This window comes from Schistocerca americana, chromosome 6 (assembly GCF_021461395.2).
Source record: "Schistocerca americana isolate TAMUIC-IGC-003095 chromosome 6, iqSchAmer2.1, whole genome shotgun sequence".
Lineage (NCBI taxonomy): Eukaryota > Metazoa > Arthropoda > Insecta > Orthoptera > Acrididae > Schistocerca > Schistocerca americana.
In genome coordinates, this window is record NC_060124.1 from 1,739,177 (window position 1) to 1,749,728 (window position 10,552).

A 10,552-nucleotide genomic window follows, 5' to 3' on the forward strand; every position below is an offset into this window, starting at 1 on the left:
TCCAACTACTTTTTCTGCTGCTTTGTATATACCAGATTTAATTTGATCCCAGTCTTCATTTACTCAACCATGTTGAAATTTTTTAGCTAGGTTCTCTGTTTTGTGAGCATAGCACTTTGCCAGTCTCTCAGTTGTCAGTTTTTCTATTTCCAATTTAAGTTTTACTGGCTTCTTCTTCAAATATTTGAATCTGAGTGAACTTTTCATCAGGACCAGGTTATGATCACTGCCTATATCTGCAGATGGATAGCTCCTGCAATCTTTTACCTTATTCCATGCTTTCACTAGAATGTAATCAATCTGTTGTCTCTTCAGGTCTCCAGGGGCCTTCCATGTGCATCTTCTTTGTTTGTGATGTTGGAAAAGTGTGTTTGCAACAACTAATTGGTGCCTCGAGCAGAACTCGATTAGTCGATCTCCTTTTTCATTTCTTCTTTCAAGCCCATATTTGCCAACAATTCCTACCTCCGGTTCTTCACCCACAATCGTATTCCAGTCCCCCATGGGAATCAGGTTTTCATCTCCCTTAACATATCTCATCGCATTACTTATTTCTTCGTATATTTCGTCAACAACTGCATCTTCTTCTTTGGATGTTGGCATCTATATTTGTATTATCACAGTGTCCTTTGGTTTAGTTTCAAGTTTGACTAGTATTATTCGAGAGCTATATTGCACATATCCCTTGACATGTGAGCCATAGTTTTTTCTCAAAATTATTCAAACTCCTCCCATTCCTGGTCTACTTCGTCAGTTCTGGTGTGAATGACTCTGTATTCTTCAGGCCAGAAATCATATGATTGGGACCACCTCATCTCAGATATGCCTAGAATATCAATTTCCAGTCATTCCATTTCAAGTTTTAGATTTTCTAGTTTGCTACACTGAAGCAGTGTTTTCATATTCCAAGTTGCTATGTTAAAATTGGGATGCTTTTCCTTCACTTTGTGTGTATCTTTTGCAGTCCCCACCCGGACATCTGACTGGGGGACTATTTTGTCTCCAGAAAATTTTACAGAAGATACTGGCATGGTTTCCTGGTGATGCTTGGGAATACCATAGTTCTTTATTGTGGTGGTATCCCGTTGCCTTCCCCATCCCATGCCGTTGACCATAAGCCAGTTCTTCCGCCTTTAGAAATGATTTCTTATTTCCAGGACAAGAGGGTGCCCTGCCCAGCAAATGCTGGGGTGATGACTTATCCTAGTCATCCCTTGGTCCCTGTCTACGTTAGCCATCACATGAAGTGACGTTGCCCACTCTCTACCATGTGGAGGTGTAGATCAGGAGTTTCCCTTCATTGGGTCTAGGACCTTAATGTCATTTCCTAGTCCCATATATATTTGATAAGGATGTATTATCCATGCTACTCTTCAACATAGTGTTGGAGAGAGTGATGCAAAGGGTGGAGTTTGATAAAGGAGGTGGTACTCAGTTTAACCGTATGCATCAAAATCTAGCTTATGCCAATGATGTGTGTATACTGTCTAGAAGTTTGAAAGAAGTGGAAGGATTTGGCAGACTGGAAAAGGAGGCAGAACAGTTGGGACTTTGAGTAAACAACACAAAAACACAGTATTTCTTTGCTTCCAGGAAAAATGCTATTGTTAAAGAGAAATATATTAAGTTGAACAGAGGTAATTATGAGAGATGCGAGAAGCTCCAATACCTGGGAGTGCTGGTTACGGAGAATTCCAAATTGTGACTGTCTCATCAACAACATCAAAGACATAGGCTGTTGTTGAAAGGGCACATAGAGTAAAGCTTTTGTCTTGTAACTTCATCTCACACCTCACAGATGATGCACTTGTGACCTCATTTTGATTTCCACAATCTCTCCACATGCATTCGCACCTGAAGTAACCAAATGCCATAATAATAGGTTGTTGATGTGAGCAGGAACAGACAGAAACATACATGCAAACCTTGATGTTAATTACAAGCACCAGCTCTTCAATCGGTCTAAGATGCAGAGATGAGATCATCTAATCTTTTGCTGTATTGTATGCTGTGTGGATAAGTGGTCAACTAACAATCCATTGGTCCAGGATTTTATCATAGTTGGTCCTGGGATTTTTGTCATTGACCACTGATTTCACCACTGGCAGTTATTTGTACATGTTGAAAGTGCAAAGTCACGTAGTTTTTCAGAGTCCACATTAAACTGTAGGTTCCCCAGTAACTCACTTCAAAGCTCAGAGGAAGGCAAAGGTGCACCATCTTCAATAGGACCATTCCTAGTAAAGCACTGCAGTGTCCAAACCGAACGTTGGTTTGTTGACACCATTATCTACATGCACTGGCGCCACTCCACATTTTCCACATTGTGGGCAGCAAGATATTGCAGTGGATGACATACTATCATGTGAGAATATCACTTTAAAACCATGGGCAATGTGCGCACCATCCCTCAATTGTGTTGCACATGTCACATGTGGTTGACATTGCTCTTTTCCAAGAACAGCTGAATGTGCCTCAGAAGCTCTTCTAAAATCTGATAAAAACTGTGCCACATAGATGCAAACCAGTGTCAGTGTCAGTGGTGGTGGTGAGGGCATCACTAAGAAGTGACTTTCAAGTTCTGGCTGTTGCAGGCAAGAGAACAGATTGATGATTGAGTGAACAAAACAGCTAAGACTGATCCATTGTACATGATGAAGACGCATCACCAGTTTTCAAATCCCGCTAGCTGTACCACAGCTGTCAGAAGAACATTATACTTATTTCCTTTCACTAAAAAATAATGCATGTGGTTAACTAAGCAGATGGGCAATTACCAGTTGTATTACATGAATGATTGGAAGTTTCTATGTGCTTATTGTTTTTTAGGATGTAGATATCAGCTTTGAGAGTCACCTACCATAGCATTATACATAAATAATTCCCCTCTGTTGGTTTACTGCATTGTCTAGCTGTATGACTGTGACTTGTAAACTGCACAAGTAACAAGGCATTTAGTTTTACTACACAGTTCAGGCTCTAAAATGATGTCTGGTCTCTTTCACACAATGGAAAATCCAGGATAGAATAATGACAATATTATGAAAAGGATAGTTGTTATTCACTATATAGCGGTGAAGCTGAGTTGCAGATAAGCACAACGAAAAGACTTTCAAACAGTTGTTTGACAGTCTTTTTCTTGTCCCTATCTGTGACTCAGCATCTCCACTATATGGCGAGTAGCAACTATCCTTTTCATAATATTGTCACTACTCTCTTTCATGTATTTTATGTGATTTTATCTGGGTATGACATCATTCTTGTTCTTGTAACTTTTTGTATTTCATAAATTATTTGTAATTCATAATAATTATTACTGATTTTCATTTTTCTGATTCATATTTTCTTGTTTAGACTGATTAACACATATCTTTCTTCTAGTAATACAAAATGATAATATGCACAATGAAGTTCTGTAATAGTCACCATTCAACCATCTGTGAAGTCAAACCTGAGAAGGAAGTTTGTTATTACAGTTATAAACAAGTCTGGAAAAGAGTATTGGAAAATTACATCTTGAAGGACCTAGGAGGTGTCTTTGTCAACTTTAAGAAAGCCTTTGATTTGGTCACACAGGATGTACTCACAGAGTAGTGAAACAAAAAAATGTGGACAATTTCAGTTACTTTCGAAAACTACCAAGAAAGACACCAATGGCCACAGGAGAGAGAAGATGGCCATTGCTGTTCGTAAAACCCAAGTCCTGTACAAAACAAAGGGAATTTCAGGGAAAGCTAAACTGAGGCACTATAAAACTCAAAAGTGAATGTCTATTTGCAAGTGAATACTTATTTATCTGCATGTAGGGATGAACAGATATTACTGATGATTAACAATGGTCTGAAATTAATTTGAAAGAAATTACTGAATGTGAGTAGCTTAGTTTCAGCTGTATTAGGTATAGGTGCACTGCCTATTAATGACTTATGAAGTGAATCCCTCAGAATGACAGAAAAGTCTGGATTGAAAGAAACACAGAAGTTTGAGTTCAAGATCTTTTGTAAACTCTACATCTAAATCTATACTCTGCAAGCCACCTAATGGTAATAAATAGTTGAAGAAAGTAATGAAGGACATCAAGAAGCACTGAACTGAATCAGGAAGATGTCCCTGACCTTTCAAAGTACGGGCTATTGATCAACAAGGGTACAGGCTTTCAAAATGATCAATGGCAGAACAGCAGCTGAATTGCAGGTGGTCAGAGTTTGAAGACCTGTAAAGTTTTTAAAATAATAACTGTTAAGTATTTGAAATAAAAATGTATCTGTCATGATGGGTTAAGCAAAAGTTTGACTTGTACAGAACACATTTATTAAAACACATCACCTAGTACCACACTATATAAAAATGTTGCTCTCATATTGAGTGGAGGCTGTGATTTACATTGTCACAAGAGAAAGAATGCAACCCTTTTGATTTGCACAAAAGGCTTTCAGATGGGCATTATAGTTATTTGCCATGGTCTGGAATGGCTCTAAATGAAGGGAAGGAATTAATTTTTAAAGGTTTCCATTCAGGAGTTGCACTTAGCACTTTGTGCCACTGAGTGTCAAACTGTAAATCGAAATGTCAGTGGTTAAATCCTGAGTTATTTTGTTAACTTACCAGTTTTTTTATCTGTGGCAATGATTTTCATAAGACTGATAGATCAATTCAAAGATTGGAGGAAGGCATTGGCATACCACCTCCAACAGGATCATTTTCAGTAAAGCACTCTGGTGTTCAAGTCCACCTTCAGGTTGAGGGTTGCGTGCATGTATTCATTCATTCACACAATCACTCACTCACTCAGCCAATCAATCAATCAATCAATTACTGTATTTCCAAGATCTCATCAACAAGGAGAATCTTCAGGTATGTGAAACAAGTGAAAGTATAGATCGATAATCTTGTTTATATGGTGCAACACATGACTCTCTCTCTCTCTCTCTCTCTCTCTCGCTCTCTCTCTCTGTCTGTGTGTGTGTGTGTGTGTGTGTGTGTGTGTGTGTGTGTTTTTCTCGACAAAACCCTTGTTGGCTGGAAAGCGCATTTTGTGGCAGTCTTTTTGTTGCGCCTATCTGTGACAAAACATTCTCTGTTGCAGACAGTGTGTGGTTTGGTTCGCACATGATACAATGTGGTCCTGGGCTTAAAGGACAGAATCTTCATGCTCAAGTTATCCTGTATATGGTTCTTTTACATATTTTACTGCTCTTTGTTTTGTATTAAATACAGAGCATATTGTTCCCTATGTGTGACATCACATGTGGATTGATAATATGATTTGTATGCCACAATTCGGGCAACATGGTGCACACTCTTAATGAATATATACTTCATACTGATATGGTAGTCGAAACTGGCCAATAGCACAGCAGATAAATGATATAAATTACAGCCTACAACAGAAAATGTTTCCTTTTACAAAACTATATATTGTCAAAAGGTGAGCAATTCGTAACACCTTTACCTATACAGTGTATTAACAATAAAATTCATGATATTGCTTAGTGCTAGTCATGCTTGTTGCTGTTATTATGACCTTTAGTCTAAGGAACGGTTTGATGCAGCTCTCCATGCTGGTCTATGGCTTAAAAACCCCTTCATCTTTAAGTAACTACTGCAATGCACATCCACTTGAACCAGTTCACAGTACTCATGTCTAGCTACAAAACTGACAGTTTCTTGAAGCTTCAGACTGTGACCTAACAATCAATCCTCTCTTTTAGTTAAGTTGAGCCATAAATTTTAACAATGGAAAATCCAGCACGGAAAAATGATAGTATCATGAAAAAGATATAGTGGAGATGTTGAGCTGCAGAGAGGCACAACAGAAAGACTGCTTAAAACATATGCTTTCGACCAAAAGGCCTCCTTCTGCAATAGACAACATATGCATACAAATACACATAAACACATCTCACACTCACATGATCACTGTCTCTGGCAGTATAAAACTTTTACAACCAGTAAATGCCTTTTCTTTTTGATGGATAATAATATGCAGTATAAACCTCTAGTTTTTAACTATACCAACAGTAGCATGCATTATTAATCACACTTCTACACATTAGGTTTTAAAAAGGAACAAAATTAGATTTAAACATCTCGTTGACAGTGCAGTCATTGGAGGTGGAGTGAAATGTTGAATTACAAATTCCAAAAGGCGGGGAAGAAAATCAGTTGTTCCCTTTTCAAAGGGCTCATTACTGCATTTGCCTTGCTCGAATTTGGGAAAATCAAAATCTGGATGGTTGGAAGGGGATTTGAAGCATAGTCCAAGAATGGTTCAAAAGGCTCTGAGCACTATGGGACTTAATATCTGATGCCATCAGTCCCTTTGAACTTAGAACTACTTAAACCTAACTAACCTAAGAACATCACACACATCCATGCCCGAGGCAGGATTCAAACCTGCGACCGTAGCAGTCGCGCGGTTCCAGACTAAAGCGCCTAGAACTGCTTGGCCACACTAGCCGGCCAGCACAGTCTTCTTGAATGTGTGTCCGGTGAGCTAATCACTGTGTCACCTTGCTTGGTAATTTAATTTTGAAATGCCAGTATTAACTAACAAATCTGTACAACAAGGGAACTATAGACATGAAAATTAAAGAAAAAGCTCACAGAAGTGTCCACTCATACACGACACTGCAAATGATTTTGTCATTTTGCAACATTTAACATTTTAAATTTTTAAAGTGACATGCACCAACCTGTTGCTGTTAGATACAAGAGAAAGTTACTATGCTGAAAACACACCCACTGCAACACAACTACATGTGAAAATAGCAAATTAGCTCGTTACCAATTATTAGTTCTTTTGTATAGCAAACATTTACAACTACTGACTGTGTACTCAAAATAAAAAGTGAACATTTGCATCTGGGTATCTGTAGTTATCAAGGAAAAATTGGAAACTTTAAACAGAATACTCAGATACCTTGAACCTAAATTTCATTAAATACAAAACCCAGTTGCTTTATGTTTTAAAGACAATTTTGCTATTTGCCTCAGCTTTGTTTATGCCAGTTTTATTTTTCCATTTAGTTCCATAATAAGCAATGAAGGTGTCTTCATGTCTAATTCCATTATTGTCAATGTATTTTGGATAAATGGCAGCATCGGTAATAAAAATTGCAATCTTTTGTTTCAAAGATCTTCAGTGCTAATAATGCATAAGACCCATCAGACACTAGGATCTTAACACAAATGAGGCCCCATTTATAACCACCATAAAAAATACAGAAACAGAAAAAAATATATACAAATATACAGATTCTTGTATATACCACATAATTTGGTATGTATAAGAATCTGTATATTTGTATGTATTTTTCTGTTTCTGAATGTTTTGATGGTGATTATAAATAGGACCACATTTGTGTTAAAAGCCTCTTGTCTGGTGGTTATTATGTACATTTAGCACTTAAGATTGTCACACAGTGACCAAAATCCATCTGTAAAAGAAAGGGTTTGAATATTTACAAGCAATGCTGCCATTTATACAAAATATATTGAATAATGGTGTCTCACACTTTACATGTCATTACAGTGAATAGCTGTACACTTAAAATGATACCAGTACTGTTAATGTATTAAGAACTAGGATGCTCTTACTGTAGTTCAGTTTACTAATGATACCACTTCAGAAGTGTGCACTCTGCCTTGGGACCTATTCTATTCCAGTTTAATTCACTGAAGTTAGTAAAAAATATGTTCCTGTTTGAAGTATTCTGCTCAACATCTGATGATTAACTTGAAAAATATTGCATTCTTATGGCAGAAGCGCAAAGCCTGATAACTTTCAATGATTTCATATTAAATGTATGACTGACTGTCACATTAATGAAACTTTGTTTCAAGATTAGAATGCTTTTGAACATCTGATGATATTCAAATGGTGTACACGTTAGCTGTTCCTGTTTTTGAAGCTCTGTGATACATTACAAAAGGGGTATCAGTGATCAAATTAATATTTAAAACAGTATTGACGAAATTAAATCCTGGTTTTATTGTTTTCTGTCCATAACTGGCGTTTGGGCGATTTACAACAATTACATTTAATAAGTAATGTCACATGTCAACAAATTGGTATCACCACTTTGCATAATTTTTAACAACTCTTGAGATCTTGTGCCAGAATCCAGTTTTTTATATTGTACACACTGCTGCGTTTATGCAGTAACCCGCCTGAACAGTCCCGAGAGAGGCTGCTCATAGTTTCAAGGAATCCCTGGGTTTTAAAACCGCCGATTAAAATCTCGCAGAGAATATCCGTATCGTGTACTCACCCACAGAAAAATAGCGACAGGCATTTGGGACACCGCTTGGATCTACGATGTTTCGCCGAGTTGGTTCTCAGGTCATGGTCTGAGTGTTGTAATAAAAAATCTGTTTCGTCAATTTCAAAATCTCGTTCATCGGAGTTCATTCGCAGCGGAACCTCCTCCATTTCTAGTCGTTTGTAAGCATACCTGAAATAAATACAATGCAGGTACTACAAGCTAATCCTATTACAAACAAATGACTCATTAATATATTAATCTTCTGTTATCAGATTTAACCTTTCACGCACTTTTCACTTAACTGATGCCTTGCCCTAACACGATCCATCACGGTACTTTTATTAAAAGTTTATTTCGAAGTATTATCAGAAAGTTTTTACTTCGTGTAAGCCTGTACTCGTCTGAAATCAGTTCTGACATTTCGCTAACCCGGATTTTGTGGATGGCTAGTTTCCTGAACCACGCCTCTTTTTTGCGGATTCTCATGTACATTTGCAGGTACTAGTGTACATGCTTGTATGAATGTCTTTATCAGACCCAAAGTATAATTGGGCTTATTAAGGACGAGCATATAATAATGTTACCATACATTCAAATTACTGGTAATCATAATGCTTATAATTTCTTCTCATATTTTTGTTTTCATGTGACAGTAGTTGACTGTGATCACTATCGAGTATCGATATCCTACAGTACTGAATCTGAAAGCTGTTATGAATCGACGATATTAATATCGAAGTGGTGGCAGTGAAGTGTAGAAACAGGACTGACCATAAATGTGCTCTTAACTACATACATATTTCACGGTTCATGAAATTGCGTTTTGATAAGTGTACAAACATATTCTTCACGAGCAACAATCCATAAACTATTAAGTATCTTAAGGATAATTCACATTTGCCATCACGTAACGTCGAAACTTTCCGCAAAGCATTTCAAATGACAGCAATGATACAGGCTGTCAAAGGATCGCCAAATCACGTCACATCGCCTCCAAGATTTTTCGGGAAGAAATTTTTATCGGCGTCGTCTTCTGTCAATATGGGAAGTTAACCAATTTTCGCTAAAATCATTCAAGTTGTAGCAATGGATTTGGTGCTTTTGTTTTTTCTTAATCTTGATTATACAATTTTCCTTTGTTTTTGTGGCAAACTGCTAACGTCCCATGACGACCTCTGTGGAATACATGGACTTTTTTCCATGAAGTATGCGGTTAGGTAACAACCTAGGAGAATAGCTTAAACTGCAGCGAGTGAATCGAGAAGCAACAATATTCATATTCTTCCTTGTCACAAAGTCGATACAGATCACGCGGTCGTCGATGGTGCGTGTCACTTCAAAATGACGTGACTTTTGCAGGCAGTAAAGTGTGAAATGAGTGTTAAGGGAGGTTTTCACAGGCATGAATTTGTTACATGTGCACTCCACCACCACTACTGTTGCTACATGTTACTAACATGGGACACATAAACGTCGAATGGAAATGGGCATCTCATAGCAATCTTTGGGAACATCGAATCATTAATAAGATGGTTATCTGCCGATAACCAGTTTCAAAATCTTTTTGATTCCTATTTCTGGATCTGTACAAAAACCTAACTCACATACATGTCACTGCAATATATGTACTGCATTCTGAATAACAATGTCTCTAAATTTTTATGTTATCTGCGATACACTGAAGGTAGATCAGGCAGTAAGGTTTTTGTCTCAACAGTTCAGCTTTGTTTTTATTTACAAGGTTAGTCAAGATTCTGGTAAGTCAAAGGTGCTGTAAATATAGGTTTTTTTCCAGTGCAATACTTCATTTTGTACTACTGTGCAGAAGTCATTACTCAATAATAGCGCCAATATGAGCACCTATATTTGCATAAGATTTTAATGAGGGCCAAGAGTAGTTTTAATTCCTAAAGCCATAAAAAATTTCCATTTCACCATAATATTTAGACTTTATAGCTAATGCAAAAAATGATTCTGGAAATGAAAAAGACCTTCACAGTATTGACTGTTCTGCAAAAATACAGTTCTCAGCAATCACACTCTCAGTTACAATACTTTTTATCCATTTCGTCACATCAAACGATGTTGTGTTACAAATAAGTGATTATGAAGAATTGCTGAATGCTAGAGAGAGACTCCTATAGCACTGTTTAAGAACTTTAGAAATAATTTATTTACTTAGTTGAAGCCTTAGCCTATTATTTTGGCAAGACGTTAACTCTCCATGTATATAAACAATTCTAAATCCGCGATGTCCAACAGATCAGAGCAGAATGAGAGCTGAT

The 10,552-nt window shown here is 37.2% G+C and overlaps 1 protein-coding gene across 1 annotated transcript in view; it reads right to left on the reverse strand.

The window, feature by feature from the left end:
• Positions 1 to 8,831, reverse strand: part of LOC124619850 (probable phospholipid-transporting ATPase IIB) — a 194,053-nt gene extending 185,222 nt beyond the window's left edge. Inside the window, exons 1-2 of the mRNA XM_047146460.1 lie at positions 8,558 to 8,831; positions 8,274 to 8,456 (exon numbers count right to left, since the gene is read on the reverse strand). Of these exons, the coding sequence (XP_047002416.1) occupies positions 8,274 to 8,456; positions 8,558 to 8,595 (221 nt within the window). The 5' untranslated portion in view covers positions 8,596 to 8,831. The remainder of the gene's footprint in view (positions 1 to 8,273; positions 8,457 to 8,557) is intronic.
• Between the last annotated feature and the right edge of the window lie 1,721 nt (positions 8,832 to 10,552).